This window comes from Panicum hallii, chromosome 8 (assembly GCF_002211085.1).
Source record: "Panicum hallii strain FIL2 chromosome 8, PHallii_v3.1, whole genome shotgun sequence".
NCBI lineage: Eukaryota > Viridiplantae > Streptophyta > Magnoliopsida > Poales > Poaceae > Panicum > Panicum hallii.
In genome coordinates, this window is record NC_038049.1 from 6,978,495 (window position 1) to 6,995,144 (window position 16,650).

Sequence of the window (16,650 nt, forward strand, 5' to 3'; positions counted from 1 at the left end):
ATCGGGCAACTAGCAACCAGCAAGCCGATGGCACCCATTAGTTGGCGACGGTTGGTGATGGCAAGACAGGAAATGGGAAAAGGGCCGATGGGCGTTGATCGGCTCGTACGTTAACAGAAAGGATTAGAACAGCCGATGCGGTGCCATCGACTTTAGAAGTGTGCTTATGGCAATCAAGCATCACAGATTATCAAACAGCCGATGTGCCACCATCGACTTTAGGTTCTCTACACAAAAACACAATAGGTTTACTACATAAAAACAAAGTTTATCTCGGACAGGACTGCTGAAGGAAAGCGTCAATAGCAGCGATAGCATCGAGGCGGATACGGTCAACCTCAGCAAGTACCGCTTCATCCTCTTCGTCCGCCCCCGGCACCACCTGTTTGCTCAAGCTGTTCAGCTCGGCCAAGTCCGTCTTCAGCTCGGCAGTCAAAACTTCTGCCTCCTGCTTGGAACCCGCAATGAGATCCTTCTCCTCCTGGATGCGCTGCTTGGTGGCCCGGACCTTAGCTTCAAGGTCTTCCAGTTCTTTCTCCAAGAGGCGAAGCCGATGGGCAGAAGCAGAGGTGTCAACCTTAGCGTCGAGTGCGGCCTTCTTCTTGTTGATCGACTGACACATCTCAGCGATGATGGTCCTTAGGAGCGATTGGGAACGCCGAGTCTCGATCCTGTGGCGAGCTTCTGCCACTTTCGCTTGGAAGGAAGAAAGATACCCGGCCGGCAAGAGCTTGACCTGGAGGCTCACAGGGAGTTGGGAGTTGACCTCATCAAGGATCTGCTTGACTGCACTGGAATCCTGAATCAGGGCGGAGATTGGACCCGATAGAAGATCCTTCACGCGGAGAAGTTGATCGGCAGTGCTGGTCAGGCCCGAGAGAGAGTCATCGGCCTCCAATATGGTCGACCCGATCGAGGCAGGATCGAACGCAAGGAGCTCCGAAAGATCCAGGTTCTGGAGGAAAAGAGGGTGAGACAGGCATTGCGGGAGAAGACCAAAATAATTACAAAGAAAAAGGCATACCTGTCCTGAAAGGGAAGTGGCGATGGCCAACGAAGGGGCGATCAGCTCCCGGGGGTGCATCCCTTCCGAGGGATGAACGGTGGCGGCAGAGGCCACATGAACCGCACCTCCAGAGGAAGAAGCGACAGCCGACGGGGTAGCAGTCGGCTCCGCGAGAGCAACAGCTGATGAGATGGCGGTCGGTTCCACTGGGCGTACCTCTCGTGCAGGGGAATCGGCAGTAGCTGAGGCAGGAGAGGGTCCTTCCAGACAGGGGCCAACAAGGGATGTGGTCACGACCGGCGCCTGCAGACCTGGCGGAGCAGCTGGGACAACAGCCGATGGAGAAGGGTCCTCCAAGATTGTTGCACCAGGATCACGGAGAGTGATCAAGGCCCTGATGGGCGCATCCACATCCTCTGGCACCTCCGAAGATGAGCCTTTCTGGCATTGGGGCTCCTCTCCGCTGGAGACTTCTACAGCGGCAGGCTACAAGAGAAGAGAGCGTAATTAAAGGGGGACATGGACAAAAGTCCAATCGCGAAACAGGAGGAGGGGCCGAACCTGGTTGGTGACTGGAGATGATGGATTAGGGGAAGACGGCGCAGCTTCCTTCCGAACCTTTTTGACAAGAATCTTCCTCGTCTTAGCACGGGCCCGGGGGGCAGCAGCTTCAGAGAGTCGTTTTCGCTTGGGGGTCAACTTAACGGTGCTCGGCTGAATCTGCATTACGCTTTTTGAAGGAGGGGGCGCATTCTTGCCAAAGAGGACCACAGGAGCAACCGCCCGGAAACAAAAGGGCGATCCATCATCGTTCATCGGCTCTGGGCCGTCCTCTTGCTGCAGGAACAAAAGAAAAAAAATGGAATCAGGAAGGATCTAGCAAAAGTTAAAAGAAGGAACGTTAATCAAAAGGCGGTACCTCTCCGGCGGGAATGTCATACTTGGGATGGATCTGCTGTAGCATCGGACCCAGAGCTCTTCGGAAAACGTGAGTTTTCCACATCGTCCACCATCCCTCAAAGTCGACAGCCGAAGAGGTAAAGGTAAAATTGGCAGGGACAGATAAGGGAAGGTCTGTGAACAGGCTGTAGCACCTCTGGGTGGTCAAAGCATCAGGGAGGTCCACCCTGCTTGATGTCAACAGGTGGAGAAGGAAGTGGGGAGGCACCTGCGCAAGACCAAACTGCCGGGCTGCTACGACCGGCTGTTAAAATTCATAACCAGGCTTGAGGATCCGATTAGAGGTACTCATGCCAACTGGGAGAAGACAGGGCTGAACCATAATGGAGTAAAGGCACCTAGTGTCAGCATCATAGTCAATATCGGCTAATAGGAAGGTAGCCGGGTTCTCGAAGAGTTCAGAATCGGCATAAGGAAGAAAGTTTGGGTTATCAAGGCCTTTATAGAAAATCTTGAACCAACGGGAAGCATCTGGAGGATTCAATTTCCCGCCAGGGAGACTGTACAAGGCCTGCCCGAAACTAGTGCACCTAATCTGTCTCCCACTCAGATTAGGGAAGGAATTGCTGACTAAGGAAGGGAAATCAGGGTCAGAACTTTGGAAATAAAGACGAGCCCACAACTGAATGAACCACCATGGGCCACCAGTTCTGATTTTCTTCTGAGAAAGAAGGCTAGAAGTCATCAGATGGAGATATCTGTAAAGCTCCCCCAGAAATAGTCTGCCGAGGCCAACAGGTTGACCCTTGGCCAGCTCATAAGCCAAGGAGAGGTAGTTCTTGGTCGGGGCGAGGGAAGGGCCACAGAAGAGGAAGTGTTCGAGCCATAGGTTTAGAAAGGCCGTGTGCTCCTTCTCCGATATAGGGCCCTTGCTTTTCTGGTGTCGGCTCAGGTATGTGCTCCAGTTAGTGCATTCAGTTTTGGAAGACAGTTTGTAAGGGACTACATGGAGGCTGTAGGCAGAAGGGCAAGCTGATGATATGTCTAGGCCGGTGATCATCACAACATCCAGCAATGTTGGTGCCAATGGGCTATGCCCGAAGAGGAAACAATTCAAGGCGTCAGACCAGAAATAGCCGATGGTCTTCAGAAGATTCTCATCTTTTTCAAAGGGGGAGAGGGACAGAGACAGAGCATCGGCTATCCCGATTGATTCCCATAAGGGCTGGTAGGCGTTCGCTACTCTGTTGTACCAAACTATCCAGCCTTCAGGGGGATTTGGCCAGGCGCGGAGGCTATCCGACCAAGATTCTAGGTCTATATCCTGACTCACAAAGGGGATTCGGTTGGCTTCACATGAGATCAGATCTATGGGTTTCTCGTAGGAACGAGGCCCAAGGCAGAAAGAGTTGGGGGAAGAAGGGTGCGGCAAGAAGATATCGGAAGCCTGAAAAAATCCCAAGAAATCAAGATTGCCGAGGAAAGAGTCATTTAACCGCGCAGTAAAATTTGCGGATGCCATGTTAAATTAATGGGAGTCGGAGTTTACCTTCAGACCGAAGGCGGCGGCGGCGGTACGCGAAGATTCCGCCATCGGGAATCTTGAATCGAGACCCTGGAGAGCGGATCAAGGTTTGGCGGCGCAAGATCGGATATGTGTTTCAAGGATTAGGGAGGATCTTGCGGCTAGGGTTTGTGAGCGAAAAGAAGATCGGAGTTAACCTGGATCCCAGAATCTTCAGAGATTTGCGTCGGATTGAAAGGCCGGTAGAGGGTAAAGTAAATCGAAGGGTTATTTCGGATCCGGATCGGTATATCCTAAGGCCGATGCGTTGCCATCGGCTCTTGAACAGATTATTGTGCACGAGAAGAGTTGCTGATACAAAAGCAGATTCCATTCACAGCGAGGCAGTAAAAACAAAAGAGGAGCTAACTACTCCTAAAGATGATCTAGTAGGGATACTACGGTCTACCACCAGTACACATCAGAGGTCTTGCGGCGCTTGGACGGTGGAGCAATGCTAGTGCCGCTGCCGCTGCTATCGCTGTGGCCATCGTCGTCGTCCCCGCTGCTGCTGCTGCTGGTAAAGCTGTCATCGTCTTCGGCTCCTTCGCGGCCGTCGGAAGTGTCGTCCGATGACCTGCCAAAAAGGAAGGTACATGCCATTGGATCTTCCTCGGAGGAGATGGAATCGGCTTTTTCCTCTGAGGAAGAAAGGTCCTCCCCCCAAGATGCATCATTTTCGTCTTCCTCCAGCTCGGCCCCGAGGAGGAGTGCGAGATCCTCGCCATCAGTCAGGGATTCATCATCCTCTGACTGGTAACGGAAGTCCCATTCCTCTGCATCCCAATGCAGGGGGGCACGGACCTCGTAGGCGGCGATTGGGTTGTATTCTGGGGTTGGCTCTCGAGAGGAGTCGGATTCATAAGAGATGACGGAGGAGGCAGAAGAGGAAGAGGCCATAATGAAGGAAGAGAGGAAGCGTAATCGACAATGGCTGTGAGGGGAAATGGTTAAGGAAGGTGCCGAAAATAAGTTTATAAAGCCAACGAGCGGGTGAAATGAATCGGCACCATAACGGTTCCCTAGGAAGCTGGCGCAGAGCAGTCACGTCCATCGGAAGTTGAAAGGGCATGGCTGTACGGATCGGAAGACTAAGGGTCGAGGCGGCGTAAAAGATAAGATGATTTCGGAATTATTATTGCCGAAACCAGGGGGGCATGTGTTATCGCCATGATTTAACCGGGCCAGAAGTGGGCCATGGAGCAAGATGGGCTTAGAAGGCAGTCACGACAAGCTTGCGAATCGGGCCTTGTGCGGGTGATTGAGGCCAATAAGGCCGTGTAAATTAGGAATAAGCAGTTAAGATTCGTGTCGTGTTAGGTTAGGGTTAGTTAAAGAGGACAAGTCTATGGACTATAAATATGTATCATGAATAGACAAGAAAGACAGAATCGTTCATCATCAACTCTCGGCGTATCGCCTCCCCTGTTCTAGGGTTTCTCATCGGGTAAGTGCCATGCGACCCCGGTCACGTTCTGCGTGGTCGGGGTAGCATCACCCTTGCTCGTTCGCTTATACGTTGCTCGTTCTGAAGCCTGGTAGATGGCGAGTAGCGTTATTTATCTTAGCACGCATGGAGTAATTTTATTCTTTTTGCACCTTAATCATGCTTTGTTCGTTGCTCTCGTGTGCTTGATCGTCGTGTTCGTTCACGGATACGATGGTTATATCTTGTTTCGTATTTATCAGTAGATCCGATCTGTTATGGCTAGTTTCTGTTTATTTAGAGGCTTGGTTCAATATGTGCATGATTAGGCCTTGCAAACGAGTTGAATGATCCGATGATGTGCTTTGTATCGGCTTATCGCTTGAATGGAGGTTGTTTCAGGAATCGGCTTTTCAGTTGTTTCTTTGATCTCTGTTTAGATCGTTATTCCGATACCTTCGTGTATTTGTTAGGCTCAATCACGTGTAAGATGTTCCGATTGTGCAATGAGGGCTTAGTTGTCGTGGGTTGGATTAGATTGATATCTATGAAACAAATCGTATTTAAATATATATATGTTCGTGTGTTGCATGTTCCAAAGATCCGATCCGGTATTGATGCAATCGGCTTTCCATAGCCGATACCGGGGAGGAGATAATGAGCCGATCACGGCTCGGACTAATCTTTATGTGTGTCTGTGTACGCAGGAGTTTGACACGTCACACCTTCCTGATCGGGTGCAAGATCAGGTACCACGCCTAGCGACTCTCAGCCAGGGCGCGCGCCGGATAACTGGGCCGTTGACCGAGGGACCGGGGCTCACCTGCCGTCCCGGAAGCCTCCCGGCTCCTCGTGTTGCCTGTTGCTGCCCGCCGGCGGGTTTTGACCGACAACAAGTTCATGTATCTTAATATTTTTTTTTATTTAGATATTTCTTGTTAGGCAAGTTTGTTTAGATATTTCTTGGTAGGCAAGTTTTGTGTCAGCCTAGGGTATAAATATAAGCCCCGGCTATTGTATCAATTATCTCTCGATCAATATACAACTTTCGGCGGATCACCATCCTATCATGAGGTATTTCTCCAAAGAGTTCTCTTCTTGGCGCATGGGCTGCATCGATTGAGTTCGACCTCCGGCGAGAAGTGAGATCCGTCATCTTTGCTTGCACTGGCGTGGCTAGGACCTTCTCGGCTGGGTCCGATATTCTAATCGGGTCGACGTAAGCGTTGCTTATCTGATATATCATCTCTATCTTCAATTGCATTGTGTTTAAAGACGCATCGGTTTAGTTAGGACTGTCTCGATTTGGTCCGATCTTCTATCTTAATTGATATATCTCTCAATCACAACACAGTTTTAGATAGATTTGTTATATCCACATCACATTAGATAGATTCCTCGGCTCATTGAGATCAGATTATTAAGAGCAATCTCTTACTATCTCGGTTAGGTCTGATCTTCTAGATTGTTTTTGGTGATTGAAATCTTGTTAAGTCGATAGATTCATGCTGATGTTTTATCAGAATGATAGCCGATAAGTTATCTTTGCATCGGAGACAGCCGATGTATACTTTAACCAATCGAGTTTGGATTTAATATTCTATATCAATATCAGCCGATTGGTTCGTATCATTATTTGCTTGTCATCTACGTCAGGTATATAGTCGATTGTAAAGTCCTATCGGCATCAGCTGATATAGCTACATCACCTTTTGGCCAATCTGCCCTGTGATTATTTATCGCCATATTCTGGACGGGCCAAAAGTGGGCCAAGGAGCAAAACGGGCCTAGGGAAAGGTGATGGTAGGATTACAGATCGGGTCCCGTACGGGTGTTTGGGGCCAGTAAAGCCGTGTAAACTCAGGCTTAGGCAGTTAGGATTCGTGTCGTGTTTGGTTAGGGTTAGTTAAGGAGAACAAGTCTACGGACTATAAATATGTACCATGAATAAACAAGAAGGGAGATTCATTCATCAACAACTCACGGCGCATCGCCTCCCCTGTTCCAGGGTTCTTCATCGGGTAAGTGCCATGTTGCCCCCTGATCACGCTTCGCGTGATCGGGGGCGCATTGCTCTTGCTTGCTGCTTTATGTGTTGCTCGTTCTGAAGCCTTGTAGATGGCGAGTAGCATTAGTTATCATAGCGCGCATAGAGTAATGTTTTTCTTATATCATGATCTTGCTCTGTTCGTTGTTCTTGCGTGCTTCGCGATCATTGCACCCGTTCATGGATGCAATGATCGCGTCTTGCTTTGTTTTTATTGATAGATCCAATCTGTTATGGCTAGTTCCTACTTGTTAGGGATTAGCTCGATATGTGCATGATTAGGCCTTGCAAACGAGTTGAAAGTTCCGGCGGTACGTTAGTATCGGATCTTAGTCTGCATAGAGGGTTCCTTAAGGGATCGGCTCCTTAGCTGTTCTTAGGGTCTCTGTTTGGGTGTTTGTTCTGATGCTTTGCGTATTCGTTAGGCTCAATTACGTGTAGGACGTTCCGATTGTGTAGTGAGGGCTTAGCTGTCGTAGATTGGATTAGATTAATATCTTTAAAGCAAGTTTTATCCCATTATTATATACATATGCTGTCTGACCCAAAGATCTGATCCGGTAATGATGCAATCGGCTCCTTATGGCCGATACCGGGGAGGAGTAATGAGCCGATCACGGCTCGGACTGATTTTTACAAGTGTCTGTGCTTATAGGAATTTCATGAATCACACCTTCCTGATCAGGTACAGGATCAGGTGGCACGCCTAGCAACTCCAAGCCAGGGTGTGCGCCAGATCGCTGGGCCGTTGACCGAGGGACCGGGGCCCACCAGCCGTCCCGGAAGCCTCCCGGCTCCTCGTGTTGCCTGTCGCTGCTCGCCGGTGGGTTTCGATCGACAACACATTCTGGCACGCCCAGTGGGACATTCTTCATCGACTTCGTCATCGTCATCGGCATCATCTTCATCGACTCCGTCGTCTTCGTCGACTCCGTTAGCGGTGATCAACAAGATGGCAAGGGAAGATCCAATTACTTACGACGAGCTCTCTGCTGAACACAAGCAGAGGTATGACGAAATCAAGACTCAGTTTGAAGCCGATCTCATCGGCTCTTTCGAAAGGACTCGCAACCATGGTGTCAGGTGGAAGGGATTTTCACCTGAAGGTGCTCTTGATGGGGTGGATTTATCCATTCCGTCTGAAGATCGTACTAGAGCGCTGCGGCAGGAAGTGAATTATGCGGTGGCTCATTCATTGCACCGACATTCGGAAAGTTTGGTTAATGCTTTTGAGCGTGTGGCTCTGCGTGTGGTCCAGGAGATTATGAAGCATCAACATTCCCCAACTGGACCTACCTTGGGAAGTCATAGAGGAGAATTGCCGTTCCAAACCAGACCACCACTACCATATACACTTGCAGCTGCAGAATCCCATGGTGCTCCAGCTTATGTAGTTTATAAAGAAGGTGGTGATCCCATGGATCACCAGTTTTTCAGCGAGCCACCTAAGGAGATCCCACATGGTTATGTATGTATGTATATACCGGACAGTAATAATCCGGTACATCCTGTACAGAAGACAGTTGGAGGGGTTTCCGGAGCTGACGCGGATAAACAAGCGTGGCTAGCAACTTATGCTACCGGGCCGAGTCATGACAGTATGCACTCGGCCCCTGGGTTACAGACAGCGGAGCAAATCAGCAATATCCTAAGGGATCAGTTCGGCATGTTACCAAAAAGGAGAGCGATCGGCTATACTAAGCCGTATCCAGGAGACTATGATTTAATCCCATTACCACCCAAGTATCGGCTCCCCGAGTTCACTAAATTCAGTGGGGCAGAAGGATCTAACTCTATCGAGCATGTGAGCCGATACTTAGCACAATTGGGCATGATTTCTGTGTCAGATCCGCTGCGAGTAAGGTTCTTCTCGCAATCGCTTACGGGACCGGCTTTCGGATGGTATACTTCGTTAGGTCCCAACTCCATCCGTACCTGGAAGCAGCTGGAAGAACAATTCCATATTCAGTATCACACAGAAGCTGCGGAAGCAGGAATTGCCGATCTGGCGCAACTCCGACAGAAGCGTGGGGAAATCGTGGCAGAATTCATCCGACGCTTCAGGGAGATGAAAAATAGGTGTTATTCAACACGGATCTTAGAAAAAGAAGCTGTCGAATTAGCATCAGTAGGATTATTAAAGCCGATCAGGGATCTGGCTTTTCAATTGGAATTCACCTCTTTGGCGCATCTGGTACAGAAACTATCGACGTATGAGCAGCGCCATCCAGAGTTATACCAAGACAAATTTAAGCGTCAGGTGGCAGTAGCCGAAACGGAAGAAGCCGATGACTCCAAAGAGGAACTGGAAGTATCGGTTGCTGAGTGGGCTCGTGGTGCAAATCCCGTGCCTTGTAAGTGGCTGAAGCAAACTGGTCCGGCAAAAGGGTTTGACTTCGACGTGAGTAAGGTCGAACAAATTTTTGACTTATTATTAAAAGAAAAACAGTTGAAGTTTCCAGAGGGACATAAGCTTCCCACGGCACAAGAGTTAAAAGGGAGATTATATTGTAAGTGGCATGATTCCTTTACCCATGGCACGAGTGACTGCAAGGAACTCCGTCGGCAAATACAATCGGCTATTGAAACAGGGCCGATTGATCTTGGGGAAGACCGCCATGAAGGTAGATACTCAGCCTTTTCCTGGTGTAAACTTGGTAGAACAAAATGATCGGTCTGCAAGGCGGCAGTTGAACTTCGCGCTCGGATCAACATGGCAGGGATAGCATCGCGACATCAGGCCAAAAATGTGAAGGCTGGTTCCAGCAATCGGCCCCAAAAAGAGGAAAAAGAATATGTCACGGAAGAGCGAGTAAGGTATGTAAGGAATCAACGTCCAACTTCTTCTGACCTCCTCAGGAAATACGAGTATCAGTACCAGCAGCGCCTCCAGCGGGAATCTGAAGACGAAGAATATGAGCATCGCACCGGAAAGCGTTTGAAGAAGCATGAGGATGCTCGTGATCATTGGTACTGGCCCATTCTTCAGGTACTGTTGGGATTCCGGTATGAGCCGATTGCCTACTGTTAGGGACTGCCCAGAATGTGCACCTATGAAGACAGAGGCAAGGGAATCAGTTTTTGGGAGATTAGGACCTGCGCCAACTCAGCAACGGCGGGTTCAATTACCACGAGGGGAAGATAAAGAGGGGGATAGGTATCATCGCCCACGTTGGTGCCCGGATGGACTAAATCGTTCACAGAAGCGTCGGGTTCAGAGGCTACGGAGCTTGGAGGAAGCCGAGGCCAAATACATCGAGACATTGAGAAAAGCGCGACCGGATCTGGCAGAACAAGTTCATTATGAGCAGGAAAAGAAGCCGCGCACTTCGAGGAAAGAATGGCGGCCAAGCCGACAAAAGCCGATAAGAAGGTATCGGCTGACACACACATGGTTTTTGTGCTTCCTGCAGAATTCCATGCTCAGGCTTACGAGGAGCCATCCGTAGCCCAGCTTGATTTGGGACCACGGCCGGTGATATTCGAGAAGCCGCAAGCCAAGAATTACAAGCACTTGAAGGCATTATATCTCAAAGGGTATATCAATGGTCAGCCCGTTAATAAAATGCTGGTGGATACGGGAGCGGCGGTCAATATTATGCCATATTCAGTTCTGCGCCGATTGGGGCGATCCACCGGGGATTTGATCAAGACTAATGTCACGTTAAGTGACTTTAATGGGCAGACTTTAGAAGCTCAGGGTGTCCTCAGTGTAGATCTCACCGTCGGGAGCAAGACCGTCCCGACTTCCTTCTTCGTCGTCAACAGCAAAAGCACCTATAACATCCTACTCGGCAGGGACTGGATTCACACCAACTGTTGTATCCCCTCAACAATGCATCAATGCTTGATCCAGTGGGATGGAGACGAAGTGGAGGTAGTCCAGGCAGATGACTCAATCGAGATTTCGCATGCTGCCATGAGCATCTGGGATGCGGAGGACCAAGAGCCGATTTCAGGGATAAGCTTAGAAGGGTGTGACCGCATCGAGGCTACAAAAAACGGAGTAAGGCTGGTCTTATCCACTGGCCTTACAAAGTAGAAAAGTTGCATGAAGGAAGTCACAATAATGTACCCATTGAGGCCGATTCGCGCAATCGGTCCCCAAAAAGTGAATTTTTGATAGGTGCTTTACGTAGCTGTTGTGAGATGGCCAGCTTTGACAGCCGGCCTGATTCTTTTCTTAAACACTTGGAAAGTAGTGAAATATGTGTATCGGCCAATACCACCGATCGGCTGGAGATCGTTTCGTTATCTTCTTTTCCTATTTGCAGCATTGATCTAACAGATGACGGGAAGTTAGATATGGCTTCACATCGGCTGACGAACTTGAAGAGATCGATATTGGTCCCGGGGATAAGCCGCGGCCAACGTTCATTAGTAAGAAATTACATCCCGTCATTTCGAGAGCCGATGATAACCCTATTGAAAGAATATGCCGATTGCTTCGCCTGGGATTATACGGAAATGCCTGGGCTCGATAGGAGTATAGTGGAGCATCGGCTCCTCTCAAAAGTGGATTTCGACCATTCCAACAGCGGATACGTCAGATGAAAGCCGATGTCTTGGTCGAAGTAAAAAGGAAATAGAGAAAATGATAGAAGCCGGATTTATCAGGGCTTGCAGATATGCTGAGTGGATTTCAAGTGTCGTACCCGTGCAAAAGAAAGATGGCCGGTGGCGGGTTTGCGTGGATTTCAGAGATCTTAATAGGGCCACTCCGAAGGACGAATATCCGATGCCTGTTGCGGAAATATTAATCAATGCGGCTGCCGGCCACAAGATTTTGAGCTTTATGGATGGTAATGCTGGGTACAATCAGATTTTCATGGCTCCTGAAGACATACACAAAACGGCGTTCAGAGTACCCGGAGCGGTGGGACTGTTCGAGTACGTGGTTATGACCTTCGGATTGAAAAATGCCGGAGCAACGTATCAGCGTGCCATGAACCACATCTTCCATGACCTAATCGGCAATCTGGTAGAGATCTACATCGATGATGTCGTGGTCAAGTCAGCATCGGTCGAAGGGCACCTAGATGATCTACGGCAAGTTTTGGAACGAACCAGAAGATTCGGGCTCAGGATGAATCCGAAAAAATGCACCTTTGGTGTAACAGCTGGGCAGTTCTTGGGTTTCCTGGTCCATGAAAGAGGAATAGAGATCGGCCTAAAAAGTCAGGAGGCCGTGCGTACTATGGTGCCGCCCACCAACAAGAAGGAACTCCAACAACTTATTGGCAAAATTAACTTTGTCAGGAGGTTTATTTCTAACTCATCTGGGCGAATTGAACCCTTTATGGAACTGGTAAAAAATCAAGACCAATGAAGAGTTCCGCTGGGGGGCAGAACAACAACGGGCATTCGATGAAATCAAAGACTATTTGTCGAGACCACCCGTGTTGGTGCCACCGCAACAAGACAGGCCATTTTACATATATTTATCGGTCGGTGACACCTCTATCGCTTTGGTGGTAGTGCAGTTATACGACGACAAGGAACGGGTGGTATTTTATCTCAGCAGAAGGATGTTGGACGCCGAAATGAGGTACTCTGACATGGAAAAACTTTGCCTTTGTTTGTTTTTTACATGCACCAAGCTTCGTCACATCCTGCTGTCGGCTGAGGTAATCATCATCTGCAAATCGGATGTTATAAAGCATATGCTATCGGCTCCTGTGTTGAAAGGCCGATTGGGCAAATGGATGTTTGCATTATCAGAATTCGACATCCGATATCAACCCGCGAAGGCAGTTAAAGGGTAAGCACTGGCAGATCTTATTGCTGAGAGGGTTAATACCAACATAGCAACGCTTTCCGTACGAGCCTGGGCCATGTATTTCGATGGATCCGTCTGTGGAGATGGATGTGGAATCGGCATCCTGCTGGTATCACCTCGGGGGGCAACATACTCTTTCTCGATTAGGTTACCGGCCACTTGTACTAATAACCTTGCAGAGTATGAGGCGGTGCGTAAAGGCATGGAATTGCTTCTGGAAGCTTGAGCCGAAGCTGTAGAAGTCTTCGGAGACTCCAAACTGGTAATTTCCCAACTCACCGAGGACTACAGGTGTGAAAGTGAGTTATTATTCCCATTGTGGGTGCAATGCCAGGAACTGATAGCCCAGTTCAGGTATATAAATTTTTATTGGATACCTAGGGCTCAGAATGCAGAGGCCAATGATCTCGCGCAGCTGGCTTCAGGATACAAAGCCGATGGGCCCAGACATCAGGTATACTTCCTGGACCAGGGAGATTGGAGAGCCGATATCTTCAACTACTTGAAGGATTCGGCTCGGGGGGCACCCAGGAAGATACGATATAAAGCCATGAGGTACGTCCTGATAGGAGATGATATGTTTTACAGAACCTTGGAGGGGCTGCTGCTCAAATGTCTAGGGCCGACCGAGTCCAATCGGCTCCTGCATGAAGTTCACGAAGGAACGTGTGGGACTCATCAGTCAGCTCACAAGATGAAGTGGCTAATCAGACGGACAGGATACTACTGGCCCACTATGCTTGAAGATTGTTTTAAGTATTATAAAGGGTGTCAGGCATGCCAGAGATTCGGAAAAATCCAGATGGTGCCAGCGTCAGTGATGAATCCCATTGTTAAGCCGTGGCCGTTCAGAGGCTGGGGCATGGATATGATCGGCAAAATCAATCCTCCGTCTAGCAAGGGTCATCAGTTCATTTTAGCTATCACAGATTATTTCACCAAATGGGTAGAAGCTGTCCCAATGAAGTCAGTAGCATCCAAAGATGTGATTCAGTTCGTCAAAGAACACGTTATTCACAGATTCGGGATTCCACAGACTATAACAACAGATGGTGGCTCGGTCTTTATTTCAGAAGAGTTCAAGAAGTTTGCTACCGATATGGGTATCAAGCTGATTAGGTCATCTCCTTATTACGCCCAGGCGAATGGGCAAGCCGAAGCATCCAACCAGAGCCTTATTAAATTGATTAAGAGGAAGATCGACGAATATCCCAGACGCTGGCATGAAGTCTTGTCGGAAGCATTATGGGCATACCGCATATCTTGTCATGGGGCGACAAAAACTTCCCCTTACCATTTGGTCTATGGGCAGGAAGCCGTGTTACCGTGGGAGGTTACAGCTGGATCCAGACGCGTAGAGTTCCAGAATGATTTATCCGCTGAAGAGTACGCTACTCTGATGAGTGATAATGTGGAGGACCTCACGGAACTCAGGCTATGGTCACTAGAGAAGATTAAGGAGAATAAGGCTAAAGTAGCCCGTGCATATAATAAAAAGGTCAAGCCAAAGGAATTCCAGGTAGGAGACTTGGTTTGGGAAGCGGTATTACCGTTGGGAACCAAAGATGCAACCTATGGCAAGTGGTCCCCAAATTGGCATGGACCGTACAGGGTTGACCAGGTCCTACCCGGGAATGCATACATGCTTGAAGAATTGGACGGCGTCAAGTTTCCGGTAGCAGTCAATGGCCAACACCTAAAGAAATATTTCCCAAGTATGTGGGCTGACGAACAGTAAAGCCGATGGCACCCATCAGGCAAGAAGCCGATGCAACCAGCAGGTTAAGAAGGGGGGTGAAGGTTGAGTCGACGACGTTAGCATTGACAAGGCAGGAAACGGGAAAAGGGCCGATGAGCGCTGATCGGCCCGTACAATAATAGAAAGGATTAGAACAGCCAATGCGTTGCCATTGACTTTAGAAGCTTTTGCTTATAGCCATCAAAGCATCACAAATTATCAAACAGCCGATGTGCCACCATCGACTTTAGGTTCATTACATGGGTTCACTACATAAAGATACAAAGTTTATCCAAACAGGACTACTGAAGAAAGGCGTCTATAGCAGCGATAGCATCTAGACGGATACGGTCGACCTCAGCAAGTACCGCCTCATCATCTTCGTCCGCCCCCGGCACTACTTGTTTGCTCAAGTTGCTCAGCTCGGCCAAGTCCGCCTTCAACTCGGAAGTCAAAGCTTCTGCCTCCTGCTTAGAACCCGCAATGAGATCCTTCTCCTCCTGGATGCGCTGCTTGGTGGCCCGGACTTTGGCTTCAAGGTCTTCCAGTTCTTTCTCCAAAAGACGAAGCCGGTGGGCAGAAGCAGATGTGTCAACCTTCGTGTCGAGCGCGGCCTTCTTCTTATTGATCGACTGACACATCTCAGCGATGATGGTCCTTAAGAGTGATTGGGAACGCCGAGTCTCGATCCTGCGGCGAGCTTCTGCCACTTTTGCTTGGAAGGAAGAAAGGTATCCGGCCGGCAAGAGCTTGGCCTGGAGACTCACCGGGAGCTGGGAACTGACCTCATCAAGGATCTTTTTAACTGCACTGGAGTCTTGAATCAGCGCGGAGATCGGACCCAACAGAAGCTCCTTCACGCGGAGGAGCCGATCGGCAGTGCTGGTCAGACCCGAGGAAGAGCCATCGGCTTCCAATATGGTCGACCCAATCGTGGCAGGATCAAACGCAAGGAGTTCTGAAAGATCTAGGTTCTGGAGGAGAAGAGGGTAAGCAAGGTATTGCGGGAGAAGACCAAAGCAATTGCAAAGGAAAAGGGAAAGTCATACTTGTCCTGAGAAGGAAGTAGCGATGGCCAACGAAGGGACGATCGGCTCCCGGGGGTGCACCCTTGCCGAAGGACGAACGATAGCAGCAGAGGCCGCCTGAACCGCACCCTCAGAACATGAGGCAACAGCCGACGGGGCAACAGTCGGCTCCGCGAGAGGGATGGCCGATGAGATGGCAATCGGCTTCGCAGGACGTACCTCTCGTGCAGGGGGATTGGCAGTGGCCGAAGCGGTAGAGGGTCTTTCCAAACAGGGGCCAGCGGAGGATGGAGTCACGATCGGCGCCTGCAGGCTTGGTGAGGCAACAGCTGACGCAGAAGGATCCTCCAAGGTTGTTGCGCCCGGATCACGGAGAGCAATCAGGACCTTGATAGGCGCATTCACGTCCTCTGGCGCCTCTGAAGATGAACCTTTCTGGCATGGGGGCTCCTCCCCGCTGGAGACTTCTACAACGGCAGGCTGCAAGAAAAGAGAGTGCCGTTAAAGGGGACATGAACAAAGGCCCGATTGCAAAGCGAGAGGAGGGGCCAAACCTGGGCGACGACTGGAGATGACGGAACAGGAGAAGACGGTGTGGCTTCTTTCCGGACCTTTCTGACCAGAATTTTCCTCGTTTTGGCACGAGCTTGGGGGGCAACAGCTTCCAAAAGCCGTTTTCGCTTGGGGGTCAGCTTAGCAGTGCTCGGCTGAATCTGCATCACGCTTTTTGAGGGAGGGGGCGCATTCTTGCCGAAGAGAACCACAGGAGCAATCGCCAGAAAACAGAAGGGCGATCCATCATCGTTCATCGGCTCTGGGCCGTCTTCTTGCTGCAGAAGCAGAAAATAGGGTCAGAAGGGGTCCAGTAAAGGTTAAAAGAAGAAATACCAATCAAAGGCGGTACCTCTCCAGCCGGGATATCGTACTCAGGATGGATTTGTTGCAGCATCGGGCCCAGAGCTCTTCGGAAAACGTGAGTTTTCCACATCGACCACCATCCCTCAAAGTCGACGGCCGAAGAAGTAAAGGAAAGATTGGTGGGAACAGACAAGGGAAGGTCTGTGAACAGACTGTAGCACCTCTGGGTGGTTAAGGCGTCAGGAAGGTCCACCCTGCTTGATGTCAACAAGTGAAGAAGGAAGTGGGGAGGCACCTGCGCAAG

General features: G+C 49.7%; 1 protein-coding gene across 1 annotated transcript in view; it reads right to left on the reverse strand.

The window, feature by feature from the left end:
• Positions 1 to 16,209, reverse strand: part of LOC112903589 — a 32,760-nt gene extending 16,551 nt beyond the window's left edge. The window contains exons 1-4 of the mRNA XM_025972837.1: positions 16,043 to 16,209; positions 15,708 to 15,968; positions 15,510 to 15,605; positions 15,344 to 15,434 (exon numbers count right to left, since the gene is read on the reverse strand). Coding sequence (XP_025828622.1) covers positions 15,344 to 15,434; positions 15,510 to 15,605; positions 15,708 to 15,968; positions 16,043 to 16,207 — 613 coding nt within the window. The 5' untranslated portion in view covers positions 16,208 to 16,209. The remainder of the gene's footprint in view (positions 1 to 15,343; positions 15,435 to 15,509; positions 15,606 to 15,707; positions 15,969 to 16,042) is intronic.
• Between the last annotated feature and the right edge of the window lie 441 nt (positions 16,210 to 16,650).